At 47.2% G+C, this 15,286-nt stretch overlaps 1 protein-coding gene across 1 annotated transcript; it reads left to right on the top strand.

Moving 5' to 3' along the window:
- Positions 1 to 3,172: 3,172 nt before the first annotated feature.
- On the top strand, positions 3,173 to 9,677 carry Rab33b (RAB33B, member RAS oncogene family). The gene is made up of 3 exons (XM_090356930.1): positions 3,173 to 3,545; positions 7,249 to 7,689; positions 7,821 to 9,677. The coding sequence occupies exons 1-2, from the start codon at positions 3,309 to 3,311 to the stop codon at positions 7,687 to 7,689; spliced, it is 678 nt and encodes a 225-aa protein (XP_090213056.1). The 5' UTR covers positions 3,173 to 3,308; the 3' UTR covers positions 7,821 to 9,677.
- The last annotated feature ends 5,609 nt before the right edge of the window (positions 9,678 to 15,286 follow it).

Below are 15,286 nucleotides of genomic sequence, written 5' to 3'. Positions count from 1 at the left end.
ACTGAATACCTGCCGCCTCTAGACCAAGTTTCATCCTGAGGATGCATAACATAATCTTTGCCCTCATATTTCAACAGTCTCCTAAAGGAGACTGACAGATGAAGAAGTGGTTAGCCACAGCAATATGTAACCCTCTAGGATTGGTACTCCTTTGGTAGCTTGTGCCTGAATGCACATATATTTGGAGAAAGATTGTGTCAGAGACCTTAAGGTGCCTAGGGTGAATACAGTATCTAAGCAATGAGATTGGAGCTTAGAGAATTAGATGGCTTAATTTTAGAAAATAATAAGGTGTATTTAGGTCTCTACAAGCAAAGGACAGTTATTAAATTACATACGTACAACATGTTTGAGACAATTCTACTTTCAGTATGTTTGAGGAATGGGGAACTGGACTGGAAGTGCGAGACTCATCTAGACTCAATACTGGGTTAATGAGCAGTATCTGTACTGTGTGCCAGGAAACAGTATACCTTTGTTAGCTCATTTTAGTCATTGGAAAGGGTATGTTTTTGGTCAGTACCGGGGCTTGAACTCTGGGCCTGGCACTTTCCCTGAGCTCTTCAGCTCGAGGTTAGTTCCCTACCTTTGAGCCATAGCGACGCTTGTGGTTTACTTGGAGATGAATCTCATGGGACTTTCCTGCCAGGACTGCTGTCCACCCAGGTCCTCAGACCTCAGCCTCTTGAACAGCTACGATTACAGGCATGAGCCACCTGTGCCTGGATGGTGTCATTGTTATCTAAAGGACAGGTCAGTGTTTGCCCTCTATATATGATTGTCTCTAGATCCATGGTATAGGGTAATTGCTGGATCTTCGCAGGGGCTAGACCCTTCTGGCTTTCAAGCCAGAAGCATGGAAGTCAGCTTTTGTCTTTCCCTCTTTCTCATTTTCTTCATTTAGCCACTGGCAGGTCACATTTACTGTGCCTGTACGACATCTTTTGAGTCTAGCCACTTTTCTCCATTTCCATGTTTATAATCCTAGTTTAGTATCATTCTCTCTTGACTAAATTACCCTAGCAACTCTCATCTCTCTGCTTCTTGTCTTATTTCCCTTTAATCTATTCTCTGTACTGCAGCCAGAATGTCATTTCTGAAGTACAAATCTAATTGTTTCGCAGCTCACAGCTTCCTCTTGCTCCTGTAATAAAATAGCCTACCAGGAGCCTGCGGAGTCTCTTCTGTCCTTTCCTGCCTACCCCATAGTTCCACATTGCCCTCCTCTTCCTTCACAGTTTCATTCTCCACTTCTTCCCTTTAGTCTTTTTTTGCAAATGTTCTGTATGCAGGCAAGCACTCTACCACTAGGCAAAATTCCTGGCCCCCAAGGCAACTTTTTAATGATGTTAGATATTACTACTACAAGTGATAGGTTACAGAGGGGCGGGGACAAGAGGCGGAGAGACAGGTGGAGAGACAGAGACAGAGGTTATGTGGTAGCCACTAGATGGCAGGTATGCAGGGGTTAATTGCTATCTGATTTTGGGAAAACTTCTGATTACACAAGTCTACTGGAGGGAAGTGAAATTCCTCACTGCTCACAGAAGGCTGAGATCTGAGGATTGCAATTCAGAGAAGCAGAGCCCTGAGTTCAAACCCCAATACTGGTATATGTGCATACACATGTGCCTTTTATCTGCAAGCTATAAGCTTTAATAAGTTAATTCTCATTATAGAAGAGATCCTTTTTAAAAATGGTCTAGTCTCCAGGCACAGTGGCTCAGGCCTGTAATCCTAGCTACTCAGGAGGCTGAGATCTGAGAATCGTGGTTCAAAGCCAGCCCAGGTACTACAGAACGAGACTCATCTCCAATTAACCACTAGAAAACAGGAAGTGGGGCTGTGGCTCAAGGGGTAGGGCGGTAGCTTTGAGCTGAAGAGCTCAGGGGCAGCACCCAAGCGCCATGACCCACCAAAAAAAAAAAGTCTAGTCATTGCCTGCTGAGGTTTCAAACGGCGATAACTATATTGTAACCTTTTGAAAGCGAAGAGAGACAACAGGGGTCATCACGACTGCGTTTTCTCAAAGTTGGGGGTCATATACTATGGGAATGTTTCTGCCCCAGGCGCACAGTACCAAAAGGCCTGCTGACCTAACTCCTGGTCTGCCCGCAAGGAAGCAGCAGAGCCGTTGTTCAGTCCTCTTTATGGTGAGTGTAATTCAGCTCACCTTGCGTTCCTGAAATCCAGGCCAAACACTTCTAGGGCAGAATAGAGCATTCACTAATGGTTTTATGTGGATTGCTTCTAAGGTGAGATTATCAATGACTCATGAACTAGAACCATTTTTATTTTCATGGTGGTCCTGGGGCTTGAGCTCAGAGCCCTGTATTTGCTAGTCAGGTGCTCTAGTTACGTGAGCCAGGATTCCAGCCCTGAGATCACACTTGGTAACTTTTTTCCCCTCAGCGCTGCTGGAGCCAGGCAGCAGCGAGTGGGGGATTCCTGACTTAGGGGGACGAGGCCTTGGGGAAGGAGAAGACAAGACAGAGATGGGGTGGGGAGGACTCCGGCTGTGAGCTTAGACGGCACGCGGCCCTGTTTATTTCAAGTTCCAGTCTTACTTTTCTTAAAACCAGGAACTGCCCGGGGCTACGTTCGCACAAAGCAGCAATCAAGTCCCCGATCAGCTGGAGGCGGCGCGACGGACACAGCGCAAGGTCATCGTGATAACAGCGACGGGCACAGCGCAAGGTCGTCCCGATAACAGCTCACTTCCCGGCGGGTGTGAGCCGCCTCCCCGGGGCAAGGATCGCAGGCGCGCATCACCAGGGCCGGCTGCAATAATGGGCTGGATTGTCACCATAGGCCCAGGTGGGACCTGGGCCACTGGTGGAGCCCACAGGCTCCCCGGCTCCGGCCTGGGCCCCTGGGCGCGCACGCCCGGCGGCCCTCCCGCCCCGCCCCGGCCTAGCTGTCTCCAGGGGCAGGCCCCGCCCCAAGCGTTCCCCGCTCTCGCGAGAGCGCACGCAGGCCGCCTCCCTCTCCCCGCCCCGGAGTCGGCGCGCTTCCTCCAGGGAACTGGACGTGGCGGGGTGGGGTTCCGGCGGGCCGCCGGCGCCCGGGCGGGGGCGGAGCCTCTCGGGGGGCGTGGCCCGGGGTGGGCGGGGCGCGGCGCTGGCCTAGGCGGCCGGCTGGCGCGGCGGGGCGGCGGGGCGGCGGGGCGGCGGCTGCGGGCCTGGCAGACGCGCGAGCTCGCGGGCGCTGCGTGCGGGGCGGCGGCGGCGGCGGCGGCGGCGGCGGGATCCCCACCTCGCCCGGCTCCCCTCGCCTAGGTGCGCCGGGCCCGGAGAGCGTCCGGGGAGATGGAGTCGTCGCTGGAGGCCAGCTTCTCGTCCAGCTGCGTGGTGTCCGGGGCCTCCGGGGTCCTGCCGCCCGCGCGGGCGCGCATCTTTAAGATCATCGTGATCGGGGACTCCAACGTGGGCAAGACGTGCCTGACCTACCGCTTCTGCGCCGGCCGCTTCCCGGACCGCACGGAGGCCACCATCGGGGTGGACTTCCGAGAACGGGCGGTGGAGATCGACGGGGAGCGCATCAAGGTGCCTGGACGGGGCGGCCGGGGGGGCGCACGGTCTAGATGCCGAGGTCCCCGTCCCGCATCCCCGGGCCTCGGGGCTGGCTCGGAGCAGGCTTTTCTCTAGTAAACTTTCCGGGGCGTGGGAATGCCCTGGGATGGTTCAGAAGCGCAGCCGGTGCAAACGAGGGGAGAGTGGCCCACGCCGGAGCCAGAGGGTGGGCAGGGCCCGCTCCCCAGCCTGCCACCCGACCCGGGACCCCCCTGGGCTCCGGAAGGCTGGGCCTGTGAAGCCTGCTGGCTCTGAGCAAGGACCAGGCTGGGCTGTGGGTTTCTTTCCAGGTGTTCAGGGAAGGTGGTGATTTCTAGTAAGAGTTGCCAAAAGCCTCTCCTTTCCCTTTTCCTGCTGGTCCTGGGGACTTGAATTCAGGGCCCGAGCACTGTCCCCGACCTTTTTGACGACCACCGGAGCTACGCCTCCGCTCGTGGGCACGTTGTGGTCGTTCTTTGTGGGGCTGAGCAGGACCCTCAGCTGCCCAGCCCTCTGAATCAGCCTTCCTGGTGGGCTCTGGGCATGGACCCTTGACGGGGATGAGAGCAGGGGCGGCCAGGACTAGAGGAGGCCGGAACCTAAAAGGTTGGAATCGGGGCCCCTGGAGGAGGATCCCACACTTCGGGTACTTTTTATCTTGCTCTTAATTCAGGTTGATCTTTCTATCTACCTGCTTGAGGGCAGGGATTGACAGGAAAGGCCCTGCCCTTAAGTCCTCCCGTCCCTATCACTGCACCACCCCACCCTCCAGCCTTGGTACTGCTAATGATGATAAGGAGAAACCCGCTGAGTTTGAAAGCTATCCCTTCCAAACCCTTTTGCTGTTCAGTTTTATGCTTTCAATTTTCCATGGTTCAATCGGCCTGTCTTCGTTTTCTGGTTAGCACTGTATTAGGAAGTTAAGAGAGATTATGATAGAGTTGTTAGAGGTGGAGTTGAGTGGCAGATATGCTTTAGCATGCATAAGGCCCTGGGTTTGATCCCTAGCACCAAAAAAAAAAAGAGGTGGTGGGAGGGCAAGTCATATAGCTAGATATTGATTTATAAGCCCTACAGAAGTAAAGGTAGAATAAGAGCAGGCTGAACCTCCTCCACCCCCCTATTTTTTGTAAGTTGAGGGGCTTGAACTTTGGGCCTAGGCACTGTCCCTGAGCTCTTTTTGCTTCACCACTTAGAGCCAAAGCACCACTTCTAGTTTTCTGGTGGTTAGTTCATGATAAGAGTCTCACAGACTTTCCTGCCCAGGCTGAATGTGTTATAAAAATCAAAATTAGGGGCTGGAAGTTTGGCCTAGTGGTAGAGTGCTTGCTTAGCATGCATGAAAACCCAGGTTCAATTCCTCAGTACCACATACATAGAAAAAAGTCAGAAGTGGTGCTGTGGCTCAAGTGGCAGAGATCTAGCCTTGAGAAAACCCACGGACAAAGCTCTGGCCCTGAGTTCAAGTCCCAGGATGGGCCAAAAAAATATCAAAAATAGGTTATGCCCACAAGCTTGTGGGGGAAGAAGGGGAGATTGGAAAGTTCACCTGGCATGAGCAGGAGTTCTGGGAGGAAATGCAGAGACTTTGGAGCCCAGTAGAGCCAGGTTCAAATGTGAACTTGTGATTGCAACAGGGTCGTCCTGTGGTTTGAGTCTGTTCTCCATGTCCACGGGTGAGAGCTTCACCCCCCAATTCCTACATTAATGGGTATGGGGGTAGGGTGTTGGGGGAATGATTGGACTTTCAAGGTTCTGTCCTCACAGAAGAGTGAACGCACTCTTAGACTGATGAGTTAACTCATTGCTGGCTTAGTGGGTCACAGTGGTGTGGCCTTTCCATGTGATACCCTCCACCATGGTAGGTTGCAGCAGGTGTCTGTCAATCAGATGCTGTGCAAAGCTGATTCCATGACTCCAGACAGACAGAGAATCTCAGTTTTGCCTGAGAATATCCAGGTTTCGAGCCAGAAACCCTGGGATAGTTGGAGACCCTGACCTTCAGGCAGCTTCTTGGGCTCTCTGAGGCTCTTTGGTATTCTGAAAATTTGACAGTGTAGTATCTTATGTATCAGGCTGGTAGGATTAGATAGGAAGGTATGTGAAATGGCTGGTGTGAAATGGCTGGTGCATAAAAAGTCTATTTGCCTTTCCTGGTGGCTGCAACATTGTTTTTGTCCTCATCACTATTGGTCTTGAGCTGTGTGCCTAAAGAAGAAAGCAGAGGAGGGCTTAAGTAGAATCTGAAGTGGAGGAAAGTCCCAGTATAGGGCCAGTGGGAAGGGACCACAGGTAAATCGGGTGCAGTCTTAAGAGATACAAATGTTGAGAGACAGCATACCACTGTCCAGTATGTAAATCCTGATGCATGACTCCCCAGGGCTGAGGGCTGGAGGGGTCTGTGGGCCAGAAACACAGGATGGTGCATCTGAGGACTCTGGATGGATCCTGCTGGTTCAGAAAAGCAGAAAGCCAATTGGACACAGGTGGCTCACGCCTGTAATCCTAGCTACTCAAGAGACAGATCTAAGGATCTGGGTTCAAAACCAACCTAGGCAGAAAAGTCACTGTGAGACTCTTACTGCCAATTAACCACTCAAAAACTGGAGGTGATGCTGTGGCTCAATTGCTGGGGCATTAGTCTTGAACACAGAGGCCCAGTGATAGTGTCCAGGCCCTGAGTTTAGTGTCCTTTCCTTTTGTGGCTAGAAATGATAGGAAAGAGCCTTGCTTCTACTGCCATTACAGTTGCTAACCTGCTGTATGTCTTTACTGTTGAAATGTTCCTATTTGTCCTGTTTGCATTATTCCTGTGGAAAATTAAGAGCCCTGTTCGAAAATGACGTTTCTGACAATTATTTTGGCCTAAAGCTGGAAAACTTTAGTTTATTAATAAAATAATGTTTTGAGCCAGGTTGGTGCACATGCTTATAATACCAGCACTTAAGAGGTGGAGACAAGGCCGTCATGAGGTCTGGCAAGCTTGCATAGAAAGATCCTGCCTCAAATCAGATACTCCTTTCCTGAAAAAAGACATTCTAGACATTATTACGCTTGGTACTTGTGAAACTAGAAATTCCTCTGAGACCCTGATTACAATACTGTCTGTAGGACTAGTTAGAATGCTTCCTGAAATGTGAGAAGTCTATACTTGCTAATCTATTTTTAAGTGCAGTGTGTGTATCACTGCAAGGAATTTGGAAATGGGATGGAATGATAAAAGTCTCTTCCTTAAATAAAAGGCATTTGACTTTGAAATTGAATCTCCTCGCGTTGGTCGTTTCTTGCTTCTTGATTGCATGTCCAGCCTGCTCGATGGTACCAACCAGCTTCTGCTCCAGTATGTCCAAAGTTCACTTGCTTGTAGAGAGAGAAATGAGTTTTTGCCGTGTTAAAGCTAAGATGTTAATTAACTAAAAGGAAAACAATAGCTCTCCCACTCTTTTTATGGCTTCTCTGAAGTTCTTCCTTCCCAGATCTTCAGAGCAAACCATAGAAAATCTAAGTGAAACTGCTTCTGTTCCCGCGGGACTGTAATTACGAGGTCATGTTCACTCTCCTGAGTGCAGACCCCTGGGCAGAGCTGTGGAGGCCAGGTGAAGAGCAACCCACAGTGTCCTGCAGACCCTCCCAGGTGCATAAGCTGCTCCGACTGTGACGGAGTGTCATTCATTGTCCCTTCTCTGTTCACCTTCAGATCCAGCTGTGGGACACGGCAGGACAGGAGCGCTTCCGGAAGAGCATGGTGCAGCACTATTACCGCAATGTGCATGCCGTGGTCTTCGTGTATGACATGACCAACGTGGCCAGCTTCCACAGCCTTCCCCTGTGGATCGACGAGTGCAAACAGCACCTGCTGGCCGGCGACATACCCCGAGTCCTCGTCGGAAATAAATGTGACTTGGGCAGCGCCATTCAGGTGCCTACGGACTTGGCACAAAAGTTTGCTGATACCCACAGCATGCCTTTGTTCGAAACATCTGCCAAAAACCCCAATGACAATGACCATGTGGAGGCCATCTTCATGACATTGGCACACAAGCTGAAGAGCCACAAGCCCCTCATGCTTAGCCAGCCTCCCGAGAATGGAGTTGTCCTGAAGCCCGAAGCAAAGCCTTCCACGGCGTGTTGGTGCTAGGTGACAGTCTTACAGTTCTCTGGCCTAAAAGAGCTTGCCATTTGGGCACTGCTAAGTCGTAAGATTTCATCTTAAACCGGGGACCTGGCACTTCACTGTCCCTCATTGTCTGCTTCTTTTGTGTTTTGTAGTAAGCTTGTCTCTGTGTCGAGTGGCAAGTGAAGAGCGGATGACTTGTGTGAGCGCGCAGAGCAGCAGGCTAGCAAACCAGGGGACCTGTCCTTCACCGGCTTCCATCCCGTGGCGTGGACTGACCAGGACCGCCGCCTGCCAGCCAGACTGAGAGGCGGGTGCTTTGCATTGTACCGCGGTGTCTAAAAAGGGATGGAAAGGATCTATGGTTGGCATTGGCAGATAGGGGTTGCGACTGATTCTCATTCTCTCTGTCCCTGCTCAGTTTACCAACACAGTGCTGAACTAATTCAGTGTTTCCTCCAACGGCTCGTCTGTATTTGCTGTGACCCCGTATGTATTTCGGAATTAACAATTTGGTTTCTTTTGGTGGTGGTTCTGGAATTTGAACTTAGGACTTCATGCTTGCTTGGAACGCACTCTACCACTTCAGCTATGCCCTCACTTCTTTTGGCTTTAGTTTTCAGATAGAGTCTCACGTTTTCTTCCTGGGCTGGCCTCAGGCCAAAATTCTTTTACCTGTTTCCCACATAGCTGCGTCAAGTGCTACCATACTTGGATTATATTGTTAAGATAGGGTCTCTAGCTGGGTGCAGGTGGCTCATGCCTGTAATCCTACCTAGTGAGGAGACTGAGATTGGAGGATCATGGTTCAAAGCCAGCCTGGGCTCAAAAGTCCATGATACTCTTTAGTTAACAAGCAAAAAGCCAGAAGTGGAGCTGTGTCTCAAGTGGTAGAGTGCCAGCCTTGAATGAAAAAGCTAAAGGAGAACACCAAGGCCCTGAGTTCAAGTCTCTATTGGCACCAAAAAAATGTGTGCCCTAGACTTTGCACAAAAATTATGTACATGGGATGTAGAGCCATGCACTTTAACTGAAATTCACATGTTCTCTGGTGCTGGATATTTTTAGAGAAAATGAGGCGGAAAGATGCTTGTATTTTCAATATTTTCAGATTGTGGAAAATGAACTTATAATCTTATAATGAACTTGTAATCTTGTCTAGTTTAGGTTGTTTAAATCAATATGATAGTCCTACCTGGGTAACTTAGTTCTAAAACCAAGGTAATTCTTATTAAATAAAGTAACTAAAAATAGTAGTGACAAAAAAACTCAGTTTCAAACTATTAGAGCTCAGATTTGCTTTGCGCTTAAATAAATTAATTTTTCTTAATCATGCTAGAGTATAAAGATTAGAAATTGTCTTACTTTATCTAAATTAATATGAATTTGTAACTATTTTTATAATAAAACATGACAGCTTAGTAATTGATGAGTGCCCTTGGTTTAAAGAAGGGAGTCTATTTGTTGCTTTTTAAAGCATTTTCTAAAATTAGGGGAAGAAAGTTTATAGACTCTCTAAGCTCATCTATGAATTTTAGTACAGCTATGATTTTCTAAATTCAGTAATGTAACTGTTTCTTTTGGTATGAAGTTACTTATCCTTTACAGGTCTGTGTAGAGGACTTATTTTTTCACTTTAGTATTTATTAATTTAAAAATATTTATCTCATTTGCAACAATTTTCCACTTTACTATTTAGTGTGTATGTTTTAATTTAAAAAAGATACTTACCAGAGTAATGGAAATAAAACTGTAGATTCTGGATGTTTATAAAACATTTAATCGACCATCAAAATCACTTCCCAAATTGGTGATTATCTAACAGCTGATTATTTTTTAAGTTTAAGTCATACATTTTGTGAATCTGTGAATTTAACTATGAGCTTTAGTGGAAATAGCAGATATGTTTCAGAAAAGAACCATCTTAATTTGAAACCCTAGAAGCAGACATTGTGAGCACTGACAGCAGGGGTGCGTTCGGGAGTGTCCCCTCTTATGTTTCCTTAAGCAGCCCACACTGAGCTGGAATCATGCTCTTGCCCATACCTACGAAGTAATAAATCATCTGCTACCAAGAAACACTGTTTGGTTTCCTTCACTTACTGGGCTGAATTTTTTTTAAATCTCTCCTTCCTGGTTCCCAGGTAACATATACAGGTTGAAAATCCCCGATTTGAAACTAGAATTTCTGGATTTGGGATTTTTGGGATTAGGACCGTAGAACCAGTGAAGTCTGTACACATGATCAGGGATGGGGGGAGCAGGATCTGAGATCAGAGGATCTCACTTCATAGTCAGCTTGGGCGGGAGAATCTGTGCATTATTCTGAAGACAATTTGAAACATTCTGATTGCCTATAAAGATATTTTATCGGATCTAGTCTTACTGGTTTCAGTGCCTTTTAGTTGTTGTTCTTGTTTTCTGTTGACTTTAGGTATTTCTTTTCCCGTATTAAAATGGCTCCTGGAACACATTTTTTAGCTTCCTGGGGCAGCCCTGGGTTTTGACAGTGATCGGCAAAGAGTCCTTCCTACTAATTTGACCTTTCACCATTACTTGAGAACATCCTTGTACCAGTTACTGGACTGTGATGCAAAGCAAGCATGTCTGGTGGTGTGTGTCCCACAGTTTGGTGTGGGCTCTTGGAGAGTTGTCAAGAATCTTGGCGGGGGTGGGGGAAGGACTCACCCTGTTTATTGGGATGCAGATTGCTGGAACCACTGGAAAAGCTCTATGGGGACTTCTTAAAACGCTACAGATAAGGGTAGGAAAGAAGGGGGTGTAAATATGTATGGAGACAGAACAATGGCATCCCATCCTGTACAACTGATATAAAATCAACTGTTGTTTCTAAAAGGTGAACCAAACCACTCTGTGCTGTTAGCCCTGTTGAAATTTTGGCCTGGAAATGGTGTCTTCATTCTGCCACTCAAACCTCAACCTGATGAAAGGAAGGAAAGAGCATGAGTCAAGGACTTCGTGTTTGTTTTTGTTCCAGGCGGACTGAACACCTTCCCCCCCCCTAGGTCTCAGTGTTAGGACTCAGTCAAGCCCTTCAAGGGTTCAGTCATCCTTGGCCTGGGTCATAACAAATTCCCACCACAAGAGGGAGCTGGGCTGTGACCATCTTGTTTTGGAGACAACTGAAAGAGTGTCTGTGATTTTCCCTGCATGGGACTGTAGTGTTAGCAGGTTGGCAGTTCCTCTTTTCCTTTTCTAAATTATAGCATATATTATATACTTAATATAGTATATGTTAGTTGTACAAGATAACGGGTTTCAGTGTAACCGCTTCATACATGTGTATACTGTTCTTTGACGGTCTTCATCCTTCCTTATCCTCTCCTTTCATTCCTTCCTTCCCTGCTGAGGTCCACTTCTACTTTCATGTCTTTTTTTTTTTTTTTTGAATGACTCTATGGAGGCAGGAGTGGGGCAGTGTGGCCTGGTGGTAGAGTGCTTGCCTAGCCCCAGATTCAATTCCTCAATACCACATACACAGAAAATGCTGAAAGCAGAGTGCTAATCTTGAGAAATCTCAAGAACAGTGCTCAGGCACTGAGTTCAAATCCTAGAAATGGCAAAAAAAAGGTCTAAGAAAAGAAAACGAATGAACTTGTTTTGCTGAGTTTGGTGCATTTTACTGAAGGAACATGATGATGATCTCCAGTTTTACCCATTTGCCTGTAAATGACATGATTTTGCTTTTTTTTTTTTTTCCAGTCCTGGGGCTTTAACTCAGAGCCTAAGCACTGTTCTTGGGCTTTCCTCAAGGCTGGCATTCTACTACTTGAGCCTAGCACCACCTCTGGCTTTTTCCCTGTATGTGGTACTGAGGAATCAAACCCAAGACTTTGTGCATGCTAGGCAAGCACTCTACCACTACACTATGCTCCTGGCCCTCATTTTTACTTTTTTTTTTTTTTTTTTTTTTCCTGCCAGTCCTGGGCTTGAGCTCAGGGCCTGAGCACTGTCATTTGTACTTTTTTAATGACAGGATACAACTCCATTTTGGGGCCGGGAGTTTGACCTAGTGGTAGAGTGCTTGCCTAGCATACACAGAGACCAGAGTTTGATTCCTCAACACCACATACATAGAAAAAAAGCCAGAAGTGGTGCTGAGGCTCAAGTGGTAGAGCTCTAGCCTTGAGAAAACCCAAGGACAGCGCTCAGGCCTTGAGCCTAAGCCCAGGACTGGCAAAAAAACAAAACAAAAAACAACTAAACAAGAAACCTCTCCATTTTGTACACTTGTCACATGTATCCAGTTATGGGCACCCAGGCTGATTTCATGACTTGGCTATTGAGAACAGTGCTGCAATAAACTTGTATGTTTGGGTCTTTTTGCATGTGGAAGTGTGTTTGTGTGGGTGTATGTGCCTGTGTGACAGTTCTGAATCTTGGACTGAGTGCCTGGGCCATATCCCTGAGCTTTGGTGTTCAAGGTGAGCAGTCTACCACTTGAGCCACAGCTCTGCTTCTGGCTTTTTGGTAGTTAACTGGAGATAAAAGTCTCATTGAACCAGGAGCTGACTCACACTTGTCATCCTAGCTACTCCGGAGGCTGAGATTTGAGGATTGCTGCTCAAAGCCAAGCCTGTGGCTCAAAGTGGTAGAGGCTATTTTTTTGTTTGTTTGTTTGTTTGCCAGTCTTGGTGCTTGAACTCAGGGCCTGAGCACTGTCCTTGGGCTTTCTCAAGATTAGAGCTCTACCACTTGAGCCACAGCACTGTTTTTTTCTATGTATGTGGTACTAAGGAATCGAACCCGGGTCTTTGTGCATGCTAGACAAGCACTCTACCAGTAGGCCAAACTCCCAGCCCTGATAGAGGCTATTCTTTTTTTCCCCTTTATAATTATTTTATTAAATCATAAATGCACAACAGCTTAACTCTACACATGTACTTAAATTTTTTTTGCCAGTCCTGGGCTTGAGCTCAGGGCCTGAGCACTGTCCTTGTACTTTCTCAAGGCTAGAGCTCTACCACTTGAGCCTCAGCACCACTTCCAGCTTTTTTCTATGTATGTGGTACCGAGGAATTGAACCTGGGTCTTCATGCATGCTAGGCAAGCATTCTACCACTAGGCCAAACTCCCAGCCCATGTACTTAAATTTTTAAAGGAAAAATGTTATCTTATTATACCATAATCCTGGCTAATAGATTTTCAAAACTTTTGAGAAGAATCTTAAAAAAGGTTTCACATGTCACCTGAAACTTGGAAATGTAAGATTATCAAAGAAGGAATGCTTCTACACTCTTACAAAGACCACTAGAAAGAAACAACGATTATAAAGCTAAAAAACTGTCTCAAAGGCATTTTTTTTTTACAATCCTCCCTGCACAGTAAGGTTATTAAATAATGCAATCCACTCACAAAATAGCTCTCTGCATCTGCTGTGGTGTCTTCTGCCATATCACTGCATATTTATTTACGCATGACTAAGGTAAGAGATTCCTTAACAACAACAACAAAAAGTTTCCTTAACGTTGTAATCTCGATAACCTGAAGCTGTTCTGTTAGCTCTGGGCTCTCATCCTCTCCTCTTTACACAGTGAAGCCCAGGTAAAGTAAGGAAGCAGCTCAGTATCAACCCCCTCCCACCATAACCACCACGGCCACGGCGTCCTCCGAAGTTTGCACTCTTCATTAGACCATAGTTAGAAGGTTGCTGGTTCATTGTAATTTCCTCCTCTACCGTTGTCATAACCACCTCTGTAATCCCCACCCTTGTTGCCATATCCCGGTCATCCACCACCATATCCTCCTCTTCCTCTGCTATAACTTGGGCTACCTCCAAAATTGCCCCTCCAGGTCCTCCATCCCCAAATCCACGCCCGCTTCCATATCCACCAGATCCCCACTAAAGCTACTTCCTGATCCTGGTCCAAAATTTCCACGAGAATCTCCCAAATCAAAGTTCCCTCCTCTTCCACGCCCAGCACTTTAGACCTCCTTATTTCTTGTCTAGACAATGCCTATCTTACTTCTGCATTATGACCACTGATTGTGTGGCATTTTTGCAATACAATTTTATCCATAGGATCATAGTCATCAGAAGTAACAAAGCCAGAGCCTCTTTTCTTTCCAGAAATTATTTCAGTGGTATCAATTTTTCCATATTCCTCAGTACCTTCTTTAATTCCACCAACAAACGGCTTCAGTCACACCAGCTCCTGGTTTTCCAGAGTTCTCTCTTGCCCAGCGCATTTTGGCTCAGCCCCTCTCCCATCAATTGAATGCGGCCTGGCGGCCATGGCAGCCATCAACCCCGGGCCTGGATGGGAAAGTTACCAAACCAAATCCTCTTGATCTTTTGCTTGCAGTATCCCTCATCACAGTCTGTGCGCTTTCTCCGTTGCTCATGGTAGTTTCTCAAACTTTCTCCTGTGGTTTCAAAGCTTCAGCCACCAATAAAGAGTTACAGAACTGTTCCTTTTCTCTCTCCATCGCTGACTCAGGGGCTTCAGCCCATTTCCCACAGCCGATCGTGATGGGGAAGATCTCGGACGAACTCGAACTGGACTTGTCCTGGCACGGTAGTGAGGGCTGTGGCTGCTCAAGAAACTCTGGCTATTCTTGAGCTAAAGAGCTCAGGGACAACGCCCAAGCCCAGAGTTCAAACCCTACCACCAACCATCAACAACAAAAAAGGTCTCATTGAGGGCCGAGGGTGTGGCCTAGTGGGAGAGTGCTTGCCCAGCATGCATGAAGCCCTGTGTTCAATTCCCCAGTACCTCATACACAGAAAAAGCTGGAAGTGGTGCCGTGGCTCAAGTGGTAGAGTGCTAATCTTGAGAAATGTCAAGGACAGTGCCCAGGACCAGAGTTCAATCCCCAGGACTGGCAAAAAAAAAAAAAAAAAGTCATTTCTCACTGACTTTCTTGCTTGGCAAGGCCACAATCCTCAGATCTCAGCCTCCTGAGCCACTAGGTTTACAGGCATGAGCCACTGGACCTGGCTTTACTAGGCTTTTTCACCAAATGAGGCTAATGCTCTACCACTTGAGCTATTTTTCTAGTGCCCTTGATGGTTTGCTTTTCAGAGTTGTAGCTTAGGAGTACTTCAACTCAGTTTATACAATAAGGCCATGCTGCACTTCTTAAAAGGAAGGACAGTAGTTGGGTCTAATCTGGTCATCTAAAGATGTATCTCTTGTAGCAGGAGAATTGGTCTTATAGCAATTTGGACTCAAATAATTCCCTTGCTTCTGTTTCTTCCCTTCCATGGAAGGAAGACTGATAATGATAAGATGGAGGACTGGTCAAGAGGAGGTGAAGTTAAGCAGGAGTTCTGAAAGGCTCCTGCAGAGCCTGGCTCTTCTGACAAGGACCCCAAAGCAGGTAACACGAGTGAGTCAGGCAGGCTGCCTGCGGCAACAGGTGTCATCTCTTCACTGGCTTTGTATTGGGGAGACTGTGGGGGAAGGCTGGGCATGAAGACTTTGATCTGGGCAGGAAAAAGACTTGGCTCAAATGTTCCCTGACTTGCCAAAATTTACCTCATTGTTTTACCAAGTCTCTACATTTTCTTTGACCCCTTGCATTTAAGTTCTTACCTTTCAGAAGTCCCTTAATGTGAGTATTCATGTGTCTAGAGGCTCTGGATTCAAGTCACATC

This window comes from Megascapheus bottae, chromosome 23 (genome assembly GCF_031878675.1).
Source record: "Megascapheus bottae isolate mThoBot1 chromosome 23, mThoBot2.hap1, whole genome shotgun sequence".
Lineage (NCBI taxonomy): Eukaryota > Metazoa > Chordata > Mammalia > Rodentia > Geomyidae > Megascapheus > Megascapheus bottae.
Note: the sequence above shows the minus strand (reverse complement) of the source record. Positions and strands in the feature narration are given on the sequence as shown.

Coding starts and splice junctions, on each gene's coding strand:
- Rab33b (XM_090356930.1), top strand. CDS start 3,309: ATGGAGTCGTCGCTGGAGGCCAGCTTCTCGTCCAGCTGCGTGGTGTCC. Junction 3,546..7,248: donor TCGACGGGGAGCGCATCAAG/GTGCCTGGACGG, acceptor GTTCACCTTCAG/ATCCAGCTGTGGGACACGGC.